This window comes from Oryx dammah, unplaced genomic scaffold (assembly GCF_014754425.2).
Source record: "Oryx dammah isolate SB20612 unplaced genomic scaffold, SCBI_Odam_1.1 HiC_scaffold_11, whole genome shotgun sequence".
NCBI lineage: Eukaryota > Metazoa > Chordata > Mammalia > Artiodactyla > Bovidae > Oryx > Oryx dammah.
The window spans coordinates 26,939,302-26,954,741 of record NW_024070195.1 but is presented as its reverse complement, the minus strand read 5'-3'; the positions used below and the strand labels follow the sequence as shown (position 1 = coordinate 26,954,741).

General features: G+C 40.1%; 1 protein-coding gene across 1 annotated transcript in view; it reads right to left on the bottom strand.

The window, feature by feature from the left end:
* The window catches only part of PKHD1 (PKHD1 ciliary IPT domain containing fibrocystin/polyductin), a 452,170-nt gene that overhangs the window by 123,034 nt on the left and 313,696 nt on the right, over positions 1-15,440 (bottom strand). The window contains exons 55-56 of the mRNA XM_040249475.1: positions 4,010-4,164; positions 2,382-2,534 (exon numbers count right to left, since the gene is read on the bottom strand). Coding sequence (XP_040105409.1) covers positions 2,382-2,534; positions 4,010-4,164 — 308 coding nt within the window. The remainder of the gene's footprint in view (positions 1-2,381; positions 2,535-4,009; positions 4,165-15,440) is intronic.

The window sequence follows — 15,440 nt, the reverse complement described above, 5'->3', positions numbered from 1 at the left end:
ATGGTAAAGCTGAAACTTCAGTACTTTGGCCACCTCATGCGAAGAGTTGACTCATTGGAAAAGACTGATGCTGGGAGGGCTTGGGGGCAGGAGGAGAAGGGGACAACAGAGGATGAGATGGCTGGATGGCATCACCGACTCGATGGACATGAGTTTGAGTGAACTCCGGGAGTTGGTGATGGACAGGGAGGCCTGGCATGCTGTGATTCATGGGGTAGCAAAGAGTCCGACACTAGTGAGCTACTGAACTGAACTGAACTGAACTGAAAGTGATTACAAAATTAAAAGCTTATCTATCAACAGCTTCAGAATCAGGCTTGAATTTGAATGTTACCTTGCGAGCTGAATGACTTTTCTTACTGTTCACTTATTTAACTTACTCACATTTATTGAGGACCTAATACACAGAAGTTATAATATCATACTAAGAAATCAGGGCTGAAAACCTCAGTCTTACCCTCAAGAAGTTCTATAGCTCATAATAGAGTTTTATGAATTAGCAGGCAATTTTATTATAGACTCTGTTTCCTCATCTATAAAACCAAGGATAAAATGTCTCTCTCACAGAGATATTAGGATTCAATGAGATAAAACTGGCATGAAAACCAGCATAGTTCCTAGTCTATAAGAAGCACTGGATTAAGATTCTCTGTCCCTTTCCTGGGGATATTTCAGGAGCCCCAGCCAGCCAGCCAGAGGCTCAGAACCAAGCCAGCATTGCAGGTGGTGAGGGTCCAGCTTTGGTGCTCAGCTATAAGAACCAGCCTCTTGTCCTGCTCTTGCGATCAGGTTCTAGCCTGGCCTGCAGGTACTGTGTAAAGGGGCCCGACTTGCACTCCCTTCCTAATTCTCTGTCTTCACAAACTGCAGGGTAGATTTGTTTTTACATGACCGCCACCATGACCAGGACTCAGCATTTGTCTAGCCTTCCAGAGCAGGGTTACTCCACCTCAACATAACTGACATTTTGGTCCAGGTTATCCTTTCTTGAGGGAGACCTTCTCACACACTGTAGGCTGTTGAGCACCCATTACTAGATGCAGAAGCTTCACCAAAGTTATGACAAGCAAAATGTCTCCAGATACTGTCAAATGTCCTCTAGCCAAGAAGGGAGATCTAGATCACTTCTGTTAAAAACTGATGAAGGGGACTTCCCTTGCAGTCCAGTGGTTAAGACTCCATGCTTCCAATGTGGAGGCGAGAAGGGGAAAAAGGGTTCAATCCCTGGTCAGGGAACTAAGATCCTGCATACAGAGGAGCCTGGTGGGCTACAGTCCATTGGGTCACAAAGAATCAGACATGACTGAGAGCAACTAACACTTTCACTTTATACCTTACCATGTGGCCAAAAAAGAAAGAAAGAAAGAAACTGATGGAGCTAGTGTTTATGGTGAGAGAGCTTGTTCTATGGACCAGAAATCCTGAACTTTTGACTTAAGGTCCAAACACCATCCTTTACCATACTGGCCACCTGATGTGAAGAACTGACACATTGGCAAAGACCCTGATGCTGGGAAGGATTGAAGGCAGGAGAAGGGGATGACAGAGGGTGAGATGGACATTACCGACTCGATGGACATGAGTTTGAGCAAGCTCTGGTAGTTGGTGATGGAGAGGGAAGTCTGGCGTGCTGCAGTCTGTGGGGCTGCAAAGAGTCGGACACGACTGAGCGACTGAACTGAACTGAAGATGTGCCCACAAAAATTGTTCCATGCTCAATATTTGTGGGAAGTGCTTAGATCCTTTAGGCCTTCTCAGGGCCTTTATTATATTCATGTAGACAGTGACTTTCTAAGACGGAGCTTTATTTGACTAGGAAACAGCACTGAAATCATTTTTAAGGAACCCAAGTTTCAGAAGTAAGGTACCAATAAAATTATTTCACAACATTCCAGAAGAGCTAAAGCTTAAAGGAAATGAGAGAAATTGAACTGATCCCTAAAGCAGTCTAGAATATGGAAATCCTCTTATTTAAATTTACACTATTAATTTATAGCATGAGATGAGGTCTGCCATCAGATAAAGCATGCTACTGGGAAAGAGTAATAGAAATTCAGGAAAGAGATAAAATTCAAGTGGTCATTAAATCATCTACAGTTTCAAAGCAGAGGAAATTTCACATCTGCTGAAGATGGTTTTTCTTTTTTTTTTTTTCCTTTCTGAGGTAAAAATATGCCTATGTGCTGATAGCTAGAATATTATTTTAACATCACACTGATAATGAAGCACAGATTAGGACTGAAAATTCATAGCTTCTCAGGGCATAAACGAGCATCTATTCCAAACATATTGTTTTATAAATGAAAATTCCCACTATTGTAATTTCGGAGGGTCCCATAGCATCCAGTTCATAGTGCTTAGTAACTTAAAACGTCGTTTACCTGAAAATTCTTCCACGCTGGACTTCCTGAAGGACCCCACAAGTAGTCTCCCTCTGCATGGTGTATCACCCTGGATTTGTATGTTTCGGGTCAAAAGACCAACCTCAGCAGCCAAACGAATGTGTCGGCCACCCTCCATGAAGTGGGCACTTCCTGGGGCAACAGGAAGGAAAAATTTTGAAACACCTATTTCGCAGATCGCCAGTTAGGGACTCAGCGAAGCTGACAAATGAAAACACTCGTTTCCCCGCGGAAGTGCTCCCACCATTAAGGTGTGCTTTTCCTCGGGCCTTCTCCACACGTGTCAGCTGAGAAATGAAAAGCCCGTTCACTAGTCTCTGCTTGGGGTAAGAGTGAGAGTATCTGAGCAAGAATTCATTTCTCCTCAGTCACGATGGGTACTGGGACAGGGATGTCAGGGCAGACCGGTCCAATTAGTGGGGTCCCCAACCCCCTTCCTTTAACTCCTCAGTGCGAGTTTTCCGCGTTTGAACCTCTTTCTTCAGAGGTTCACTCAGATCCACTGAGGCAGCGACAGGACCACAGCAGCAGCGGCAGCGCCCTCTCCTGGCAGGTCTGAAGCTCATCACTCTCAGGAGGAGTCTTCCCAGTCTCGCGTGGGTGTTACATCGCCCCCTTCCCTCTGTATGTGTATTGCACGTTTGCATATTACAGGCAGGGGTTGATGACCAGTTTTCTTTTCCCTGCCACTGTTGAGAAATAAAATCATCCTTAAAACTATGACTTAGAAAGCTTTAGATATGACCCTGCTGAAAACATGTATTTCCCTCTCGAATATCAGAGACTAAAAAGATAACCCGTATCCCTTTATTTCCCTGTTGTATTACTTATTAGCTATATTTCCTGGGTTAAATGCATTTATTAGACAGAACCAGGAAACATGGTTATTTATTATTTATATGCAATGTATTTTAAGTGTATATAGTGTATTAAAATAGTTTTTTTTTTTTTTTAAAGAAAGAGGTATTTGACTTCATTTATTTACAATTTCAGAGAAGGCAATGGCAACCCATTCCAGTGTTCTTGCCTGGAGAATCCCAGGGTCGGGCGAGCCTGGTAGGCTGCCGTCTATGGGGTCGCACAGAGTCGGACACGACTGAAGCGACTTAGCAGCAGCAGCAGCATTTTTAATTTGGGGCAGTAGCAGTAGTCAATACATAAAACGAACTTCATGTCAGAAAGGACACATTCCTAAGTATGGAAAAAGTAAGGAGTCATTATTTACAATAACTACCACATTCTAAGTGGTTGTGTGATTCAGTGTGCCAGGAAATGAACTGGAAACTCATCTCCCATGAGGTTTATTCTGGCTTAGCCATGAAAATGCCCAGTGACCTTGAACAAGTTTCTTAACCCTTCTGCTTGCTTCTAGGCTTGCCATTATAAATAAAAAGTAAAAAAAATACCCTCACATCAAAGTATTTAAAAAAAATTAGGCAATAAAATTAATGAAGGGATGGAGATAAAGCCTTCTAGGATGAGCCTAGGGCAGCAGTAAAATATCCATTCCTTCTGAATGCCGGTTGGATCCAAGGTCCCCAGGCAGGTTGCTGAACACGTTTTTCTTGGCTCATTCACTTCCCTTAACTAACAAACCAAAGCCTTACCGATGTGTCGGTGTCTGAGCCGTTCATGGGTCCTAATATGGTGGCCCCTGACTTCTTTCACAGTGAGGACCTCTGCTTCATGAGGCTCATATGAAGAGGAGCTGAGGACAATCTTGTCATGGGGTCGCCAGTCCACTGTGTCCTCTACTATAATTCTGTAACAGCATAAAGATTGTATCAAGCACACTGGCAGTGCAACTCAGATATGACCTACTCATTCCAGGGAGAAGAAGAAATCTGCTGCAACCGGCAATTCCCACCAGGGAGAGTAAAGGAGAAACATCAAGTCAAGACGGAGAAAAAAGACTTTTGCAACACATTAATGCTAATGGAGTTCATCTTCTGGCTTACACGTATTCAATACAGGGATAGCCAAGGTATTCTGTGGCCATGAAGCACCAGACAAAGAACAAGAAAGGGTAAAGTTTTGAGAGCTTAGTAATGCCCTTTCCATATGGTTTCCTAAAATGGAAGTCTACTTCCTTGATTGGGAAACAGTTCGAATAATAAAGGTATTTCAGAAGGGATCTTTTCTCACATTTCCCGCAGACTTCTAATACCATTTTCAGACAATTTGTCATCACACATTTAAGGTTCATTTAAGGCCCAGCAGATACAGTGTGACTCCTAGAGGTTCCACTTAGTAGCTATGGGACGTTGAGAGGTCACGTCACGCTTCTGAGTTTCATATCTTCATTTGAAAAGGGACACTATTTGGAGTTTTCCTCTCCTATCGCCCTGTTATTGCAGGGACAAAGGTATGCATTTCTTGCAGGTGCTATGTTCCAAGCATTGTGTTTTCATCACAATATGCAATGAGAGTTTTGTTAATTTTTGTTGTTTCTTAACTACCATTTAATAAGGTATTTGTTCGGTCATTTGCTGCTGCCCATCTTTCCCTAGTAAATATGTCTGCTTTATCCTCCAGTTAGTCATTACCAACTTCAACAGCATAAGTTTATATTAATCGCCTGGCTCTTTTGCTAATGTTCACACTTTAGCAAGCATTGACAATAGTGTCTCCTCTACCAGTAACATTTCATCCTGGCAACGGGTCCATGTGAAGGCCTTTCAATCAAGAACATATATGGTTTGAGCACCAGTACATGCCACACACTATAGCAGGTGCTAGAGACATACTGGTGAATGAAACAGATGACATTTACATTTAAAAATGACAACTTAGATTGTGACTAGAAAACATTTTTTGTTTAGTAAACATCCTTGACTAATAGATTTTAACTAACAGACACTAGTCTACTATGTGAGTGGAGAATTCACAGAAGATTCATACATAACATTCAGTTCAGTTCAGTCGCTCAGTCGTGTCCGACTCTTTGCGACCCCTGAATTGCAGCACACCAGGCCTCCCTGTCCATCACCAACTCCCGGAGTTCACTCAAACTCTCGTCCATCAAGTCGGTGATGCCATCCAGCCATCTCATCCTCAGTCGTCCCCTTCTTCTCCTGCCCCCAATCCCTCCCAGCATCAGAGTCTTTTCCAGTGAGTCAACTCTTCACATGAGGTGGCCAAAGTACTGGAGCTTCAGCTTTATCATCATTCTTTCCAAAGAAATCCCAGGGTTGATCTCCTTCAGAATGGACTGGTTGGATCTCCTCGCAGTCCAAGGGACTCTCAAGAGTCTTCTCCAACACCACAGTGCAAAAGCATCAATTGTTCGGCGCTCAGCTTTCTTCACAGTCCAACTCTCACATCCATACATAACCACTGGAAAAACCATAGCCTTGACTAGATGGACCTTTGTTGGCAGAGTAATGTCTTTGCTTTTGAATATGCTATCTAGGTTGGTCATAACTTTCCTTCCAAGGAGTAAGCGTCTTTTAATTTCATGGCTGCAGTCACCATCTGCAGTGATTTTGGAGCCCCCAGAAATAAAGTCTGACACTGTTTCCCCATCTATTTGTCATGAAGTGATGGGATCAGATGCCATGATCTTCATTTTCTGAATGTTGAGCTTTAAGCCAACTTTTTCGCTCTCCTCTTTCACTTTCATCAAGAGGCTTTTTAGTTCCTCTTTACTTTCTGCCATAAGGGTGGTGTCATCTGCATATCTGAGGTGATTGATATTTCTCCCGGCAATCTTGATTCCAGCTTGTGCTTCTTCCAGCTCAGTGTTTCTCATGATGTACTCTGCATAGAAGTTAAATAAGCAGGGTGACAATATACAGCCTTGACGTACTCCTTTTCCTATTTGGAACCAGTCTGTTGTTCCATGTCCAGTTCTAACTGTTGCTTTCTGACCTGCATATAGGTTTCTCAAGAGGCAGGTCAGGTGGTCTGGTATTCCCATCTCTTTCAAAAAAAAAAAGTTATAGGGGGTCATTTGTGGGCCAATGGTGTAAATTTTTTATTAACCAAAGATTATAATTAATTTAAATCTATGTGATGTGCCTGAGGTTAAAGAGAAGAAGAGAGACTGAAAAAGACAGAGAAAAGACTTCTGTCAGTTATACAATTTTAATTAAAGAATTTAGACATGTTTGCTGATTTGCTGTGACATCCTAGAAAACTCACAGTTACAAAATAATAAAGCAACCCTTCGCTTTTAAAGGCAAGGAAACCAATATTCAGAAAGAATAATAACAAACCTCAAGATTAGATAACTAAATGAAGTCAGAGGTTGAGTTAAGCCTAAAGTCTCCTGATCAAATTCAAATTCTTTCCATTAAATGACGTCATCCTATCTGTTTAATTCTTAGCTCTTCACGTATAATAAAAAACAAAACTCCTACATTTCATAATGACTATATTATGATAACTCACAAATTTATGAGATCTGTAACTCAAACAATAGATTATTGTATGTGTGTGTGTGTGCTCAGTCCTGTCCAACTCTTTGCGACCCCATGGACTGTAGCTGGTCAGGCTCCTCTGTCCATGGAATTATCCAGGCAAGAACACTGGAATGGGTTGCCATTTCCTTCTCCAGGGGATCTTTCCAATGCAGGGATCGAACTCCAGTTTCCTGGTGAATTCTTTACTGAGCCACCTGAGAAGCCCACAGTGCATTATTATATAGTCATTAAAAAGCACATTGTAGCAGAACACTGAATTATAGTGTTCATTTTTTTCATTGACTAAAAAAAAGGATATAAAATAAGATGCCTCATTGTTAATAAAGTAATGCATGCACAGAAAACAGAAAATAGGAAAGATGCACACTAAAAATGTCACCTCGCCAATGGAAGGTGAGTTTATTAGTCATTTTCACTTAAATCTAAATTTTCTAACTTACCGGGTAGTATATTGAAGAAAAATTTACTTCTTAAAAAGAAAATCAGGTGATGGATAAAAAGTCACACCAAAGCCAATTAGGAGTATAGCTGAAACCAATCCTTTCCTTCGTGGCCAGTATTATTGGGATAATCATTTTATTTTTGTTTATATTGTTGAATAGAGCTTTTCAGACATAGGTCATGACAGTGTTCAGGAAAGTTCCTTGTGAAAAATGAGAATTAAAATTCGTTCCCTAGGGAGCACAGGAGATTTATAGGGCTGTAAATTCTTCTGTGTGATACTTTAAGGATGGATACATGCCATTATACATTTGTTGAAGCCCGCAGAGCAATGCAAAGTATGAACCACAATATAAACTAAGAAATAACTAGAGTCTTATCCCTCAGCTCCCTTATATAAGTCCTCTGCTCCAATCTGATGAACCCGCTCACTCTGCCAAGAAATAGATATTGTGCTTCTCACCTATCTATTAAAATATCATCTCCTGTATTCTGCTCTTCAGTCTTAAAAATGTACTGAAGCTCCTTTGCCTTCAAGAAGTCATCCCATGGGAAGCTTCTCCACTGAACATCCAGTCCCATTTCTGTTCATCATTTTGACAAAACAGATACCACTGCTTTGTAAATGATTTTGTACTGTCTTCTGCGGCTACTCAACTTTGACATTGGTGTGTGTGTACTAAGTCACTTCAGTCATGTCCGACTCTGTGCCCCTATGGACTGCAGCCCACCAGGCTCCTCTGTCCATGGGAATCCTGCAGGTAAGAATACTAGAGTGGGTTGCCATTTCCTCCTCCAGGAGATCTTCCCAACCCAGCGAAGGAACCCATATCACTTACGTCTCCTGCATTGACAGGCAGGTTCTTCACCACTAGTGCACTTGATAGTTCATATTTAATGAAAATAGGACTACCCAGCTATGTAAACCCCAGAGCTCCTCACCATTTTCTAGGCAAAGAGAAAAGGAATTACTGAAATTATTATTCCAAACTTTACAATAAAAATATAAATGAACTTAACTTTTGTCATGCTGGTTTCCAAAACCTTACAGATCTATGAACAATTCTCTCTCCTGTATACTACTGAAATCTTGAGATTCTGTATCTCTTAAGAAAATATACAAATGGCAAGGGAGCATGGCTCCTTCTCTGTCTACACAGCAATAGTAGTAAATTCAGGGAAATTTTTGGTTCCAGTATTAATAGCCTAGAAAGTTCTGCTAGTCAAGTATCAATATTCCTTAAATTCTTTCAATTCAAAGACTCACTCTTCCTACTTGAAGGAAGACCCATCAACCATTTCAAGAAATCCTAGCTTAAGCCTTAAGGATTTGAATCCCAGCTCGATTTCATGTGTCTGATTAATACTAATAAGAATCTTATAGCTACAGGGGAGAGGGGAGATTTGCTCATTTTTCTGAGCAAAACACACCAAAAATAATAAATAAACCAAAAAATAAAAAGAGTTGTTTGCAACATAATTGGCTCTAAATGGAAACCATATGAGAAGAGAGAGGAAACTGAATAATCACTGCAAAAGTCTCCTGAAAGATAACTTTTGAAAAGTATAAACAAAATATCAGCAGCTTCCTTTATTTTTGCATTAAATTTTACTTAGTTCAGAGAAAAATGCAATACTTTTGGTCAAAAGGACATAATTACAAAGAATGAAACAAATATACTTACAAATTTGATTTAAAACTTTTTGCCACCATTCATATAGAAATACCTATAACTTAAATGAATTTAATTAAACTTTAGGGAGATCTTAATGACAACAGATGCACTTGACCATAGGTTCAGAGTGTTGGGTGTCAAAATGTTCTTCCCTGAGGAATTAGAGTAGCCATAGAATTCTGATCTTTAGTAATACTGAGGCTTTTTTTTTTAAACTCCTGTTTAAACTTTCTTTTGTCAATTGCCACTGAAATTGGCCAAGGACACTCAGACTCCAGTGAACTATGTGAGCTGTTTAAAGAAACAGAATCCTGTAATGGTGTTGATGGTGACGGTAATAATATGAATGGTCTTTGGTGTCAACTGTTTGTCTGCCATCCTATGCCATGCTTAGTCATGTCCAACTTTTGAGGCCCTTTGGATTGTAGCCCATCAGGGTCCTCTGTCCATGGGATTTTTCTAGGCAAGAATACTAGACTGGGTTGCCATTCTCCTCCTCCAGTTGATCTTCCCAATCCAGGGATTGAGCCCATGTCTCCCTCGGGAAAGCCCTCAACTGTTTGTCTACCTGATCTATTTTCTCCTTTCTTCTGGAAACACATCACATCTCTTCTGAGACCTGATCTCCTCATTCACCACACTAAGTGGTCTTAGTGAGACCTGCACACCTTTTACCAAAGGGTGGGCAAGGGATCCAACCTGCCTTCATTAGTTAAAATCCTTTCCCTTTTCCAGCTTTATGAGATATAATCGAAAAATAAAGTTGTAGGGCTTCCCTTGTGACTCAGCTAGTAAAGAATTCGCCTGCAATGAGGGAGACTTGGGTTTGATCCTTGGGTTGGGAAGATCCCCTGGAGAAGGGAATGGCTACCCACTCCAATACTGTGGCCTGGAGAATTCCATGGACTGTATAGTCCATGGTGTTACAAAGAGTCAGATATGACTGAGCAACTTTCTTCACTCACTCACTCAAGATATTTAAAGCATATAATATGCTGATTTGATATGATATACATACACATTCTGAAAAGATTCCCCCACTGAGCTAATTAATATGTCAGTCACCTTACACATTCACCCTATTTTTGCTATTGTTTGGTGAGAACACTTGAGTTCTACTCTCTTAGCAAGTTATACAATACAGTGCTAGCAACTGTAGTCTCCTGGACTTTTGAATTGCAACTAAGGAGAAAGAGAAATTTCCTCTCTAATGGTAAAGCTGGGAAAAGCCAACGGAGCTTCAGGGTTCAGTTGCACCTTACAGAATGTGGAAATCTCTTCAGTAGGAACAAGTGAGGCTAAAATAGAGAAAGAGGAGAGGTGGAGGGAGGGCCCAATGCAGTTTCCGAAATGGATTAAGAAGGGTTGCTTTTACTTTCACTTTCCATTGAAAGAATCCTGGTTACTGTAATAACTACCATGATGTGAGGCTGACGTGGTGCCAGAAACCAGCCTAAGTGCTTTATACACATTGATTCACTTAATCCTTATAACTACTCTATTAACCAAGTATTATTTTTTTTTCCTATTATAGAAAAAGAAACTGAGACTCAGAGAAAGTACTTTACCTGAAATACACTTTTAGTTAATTGCATAATTAAAAGTATTTTAACCTGCTGTCCTCGATATTCCAGCTCATTTTCATTGTAGGAATCTATGTCCCTCCTCCCTTCCTAACTCATATGTCTTTTCCAAGCATGGAGACAATACCCAGTTCAAGATTAGGACCCACTAGCTCATTGGACCAAAAGGAACCATCTTCTTTTGGATACTACAATGTGATCCTGAACTCCTGCTAATAAATGAATAAGGTCACCATCTTTGTGTTCTAATATTTGAACTAAGTTGTTACAGTATAATCATGAGGTTTGATTAATGAGCACCAAAATAATTATAGTAATTTTTGAACTTAAATTCAATATCCTAATTTATTAGACAAGATGCCATTGAGTCAACAGGCTCTATAAGTTCTGATTTCCAGAAAAGATACATCAGTCCAGTGTAGCACACACTTATTAAGAACTCTTCTTTAATTTCTGTTGGGTGCTGGATGCTAAATAATACACCAAATAAATAAGTAAAAAAACCAGTATTTTCCTCTCCTGTAGAACACTACTTGGAGGAACAGGACATACATACCTGAAGCAGCTTAGTATCAATCACTAAGAAGCATATTTTTATTAAAATTATAAATCATAGAATCATATGGTATATTGATTCAAATGGTAGAAAATCAGTGCGTGCTGGAGGGGAGACTGAATGTCCTGTGGGAGGTGTGATAGAATCTTTAAAGATCAGTAGGAAGTGTAAAGGTAAAGAAGAGATGCAAGGGTACTTCTGACCCTCTAATTGCATTTATCAAATATTTAGAAAGCCAGTACAGAAGCTGTTATAGAAAGCCACATGGAAGTGCCAAAGTGAGTGCGTAGCAGAAGGAGACACAATAAATATTCCAAACAAAGTGTATCCATAGAGTAGCCACTGTGGAAAATAATGTAGAATTTCCCTTAAAAACTAAAAATAGAGTTACCCTATGATCCAGCAATCCCACCCCCACCATAGATCCGGAAAAGACAAAAGCTCTAACTTGGAAAGATACATGCACCCCAATGTTCATAGCAGTACTATTTATAATAGTGAAGACACAGAAATAACCCAAGTGCCAAACAACAGATGAAAAGATAAAGAAGACATGGTATATATACAAAATGGAACATTAATCAGCTACTTAAGAAAAGAATGAAATAGTGCCATTTGCAGCAACATGGATGGACCCAGAAATTGTCATACTAAGTGAAATAAGTCAGACAGGGAAAGACAATATTATATGGTATCACTTGTATGTGTAACACAAAATAATACAAATAAACTTATTTATGAAAGAGAAACAGACAGACATAAAAAATAAAGTTATGGGTACCAAAGGGGATGGAGGTATGGGATAAATTGGCAATATAGGATTAACAGATGCACACTACCATATATAAAATAAACAACAAGGGTTTACTATATAGGACAGGGAACTACATTCAATATCTTATAATAAACTATAAAGAAAAGGAACATTAGAAAGACATATTAAATTGGCTTTTAATAGAAGGAAGATTGTAGATCAATGTTTAAAGAAACAGGTTGATTGAGGTCTGTAGTTCAGTTAATACTGTACTAATATCAACTTGTTGAATTTTATAGTCTGAAGTTATGTAAGATATCATCAAGGAAAGCTGAATCAAGGATACATGGGAACTCTACTATTTTTGCAACTTCTTGTGAGTCTTAAATTATTTCACATATTTTTAAAAGGTTAGAAAAAGAAATCCATAAAATGAATGCACTATGATAACCATATATCATTATATATAAACGTATTAAAGTACTCCTCCTCAGGACTGATACTAAATAATTTTGTTTTTAATATGATTGTGTTTTTAATATTTGTAGTATGTAGAACACAAAAAATGGAATCAGACAAGCTATGGTAAAAATCTAACCTCAGAAACTATAGCTTTCTGACCTTGGAAATTTTACTTATCTTCTCCAGCCTCAGTTTTTATATCTATAAAGTGCAGATAGTAGCATGTAACTTGTAGCACTGAGAGATTTAAGTTAGATAGTGTATGTACAATGCTTGGTAGATGTCTGACACAGAATGAGCCTAGATGATAAGAACTCAGTAAGTGGCAGCTAGTTAATTACTATCGATAGTTTTAATTAATAAAATTGAGTTTCTTTCACAATAGCCTATAACTTGATTCTGAATGAGGTTTTTAACACATTCTTATAAGAAAAATCCATTCATATGGCTCCTGCCAAATTCCAACTTGCTAACCTGATAACAATTAAAGATTCTTATTGATTCCTGTTAGAAATGCCTCCCTGACAAATTCTTCTGGGCATCAGAAAAGCACTTCAAACTCAACATGACCAAATCTGAACTCATCTTTTCCAACAAATTTACTCCTCCACTAGTGAATGGTGCTGCCACCCATTTACACAAACCAGAACCAAGTAAGCACCTCACGCCCAATTCATCCTCAGATGGAGAGGATCCTATGGTCCTTGCCCACTCCCTCCCACCATATCCTCTGCCTGCCTTTTGTCTGGGAAAACTCTAGTCAAAGAATAAGATTAATCAGAGAAGTAAAAAATGCAGAAACAAAGGAAAACCATAAGGAGACTAAACAATAATACAATCATCAATCATATTCAAGGACCTTTCGTTCTTTCTCAAGGGCTTATAGATAATATTCTAAGCCATATCCTATGCACTGTCTTATAGATACTAAAACACTAGATGGAAGAAGTTAACTACGTGATGACCAGACTACCCAGGACATGAGCTGCCACAATTCTGAGAACTGGCCTCAAAGAAATGGGAACAAATGGAACTGAGTTTAACTGTAACGAAAAAAACCAACAGGAGATGGAATAATGGACTGGTTCCAAACTAGGAAAGGAGTACGTCAAGGCTATATATTGTCACCCTGCTTATTTAACTTATATGCAGAGTACATCATTGGAGAAGGAAATGGCAACCCACTCCAGTGTTCTTGCCTGGAGAATCCCAGGGACAGGGGAGCCTGGTGGGCTGCCATCTATGGGGTCGCACAGAGTCGGACACGACTGAAGCAACTTAGCAGCAGTAGCAGTAGCAGCAGCAGCAGCAGCAGCAGCAGCAGCATCAGCAGCAGAGTACATCATGAGAAATGCCAGGCTGGATAGAGCACAAGCTGGAATCAAGATTTTCAGGAGAAATATCAATAACCTTAGACCAGCAGATGACACCACCCTTATGGCAGAAAGCAAAGAAGAACTAAACAGCCTCTTGATGACAGTGAAAGAGGACAGTGAAAAAGTTGGCTTAAAACTCAACATTCAGAAAACTAAGATCATGGCATCTGGTCCCATCACTTCATGGCAAACAGATGGAGAAACAATGGAAACTGTGACAGACTTTATTTTCTTGAGTCCAAAATCACTGCAGATGGTGATGGAAGCCATGAAATTAAAAGAAAATTAAAAGAAATTAAAAGCTTTTCCTTGAAAGAAAAGCTATGACAAACCTAGACAGCATATTAAAAAGCAGACACATTACTTTGCCAACAAAGTTCTATATAGTCAAAGCTATGGTTTTTTCCAGTAGTCATGTATGGATGTGAGAGATGGACTATAAAGAAAGCTGAGCACCAAAGAATTAATGCTTTTGAACTGTGGTATTGGAGAAGACTCTTGAGAGTCCCTTGGACTTCAAGGATATCAAACTAGTCAATCTTAAAGGAAATCAACCCTGAATATTCATTGAAAGGTCTGATGCTGAAGCTGAAACTCCAATACTTTAGCCACCTGATGTGAAGAACTGACTCACTGGAAAAGACCCTGATGCTGAGAAAGATTGAAGGCAGGAGGAGAAGGGGATGACAGAGGATGAGATGGTTGGATGGCACCACTGACTCAATGGACATGAGTTTGAGCAAACTCTGGGAGTTGGTGATAGACAGGGAGGCCTGCTGTGCTGCAGCCCATGTGGTCGCCAAGAGTTGTACATGACTGAGCAAATGAACTGAACTGAACTTAAAACAACCAAGATGATGCTGGTCAGACCACTGATGACCAATTTGCAAATGACTGTTAGAGATGACTATGCTGTTTCTGCATGAAGCATTCCACACACCTCCTCCCCCCGCCTTACACACACACACACTGTCTATAAAAGCTTTCACCCCCTGCTTGTAAGGGAGGAAGAGTCGACTTTTAGACAGATGTCCACCACCCTCCCCACACCCTGTTGCCAGCATCTAAAGTAAAGGAGACTTTGCTTTCCATCAGCCTGGCCTGTTTATTGACTTTTGAGCAGCAAGCAGCTGGACCCCACACTCTTTTGGTAACAATCCTAGAGATTTTGTCTCCTGTCTATTCATCTACACACTTCTCTCCATTGCTACTCCACCTCCTGACTACAAGTTACACTGTCTCTCACTTGCACCTCCTAAGTAGCATCCCTAGATCTATTTTGGGCCCCTCCTGTTGTCTGTGTTGTACCTAGAATGATTTTTTTAGACATAAAAATGTGAGTATTGGTGCTACCTCCCACCCATACAATTGCCTTCAAAGCCTAAAATAGTTGCACAATGCTATCAGGAGGCTAAATGCTGAAATTCTTCATCACAATATAGCCCTGACTCATAACTAACCCTTGAAGCCCAGTCATCATGGCTTGGTCTGTTCTCTCCTCATCAGCCATCCTGGCATTCAGGTCCCTCATGTTCTCCATTCTTCTTCCCAACAGAGACTCACCTCTTGGGTCTCTCTGCCTCAGTCACCTGCAGTAACTCCTCCTCTATCAACTTCTAAAAAATTAGACTGGTCTCAATCTCATGTCCAGGCTCCAATTTTCTCCTCTCCCAGTTGATACACTTCTAGATCAGCGACACCATCTACTTCATCAACAGGATGACTCACTGTCATGGTCTCACTGAGCCCTGTGTTCTGAATTAACC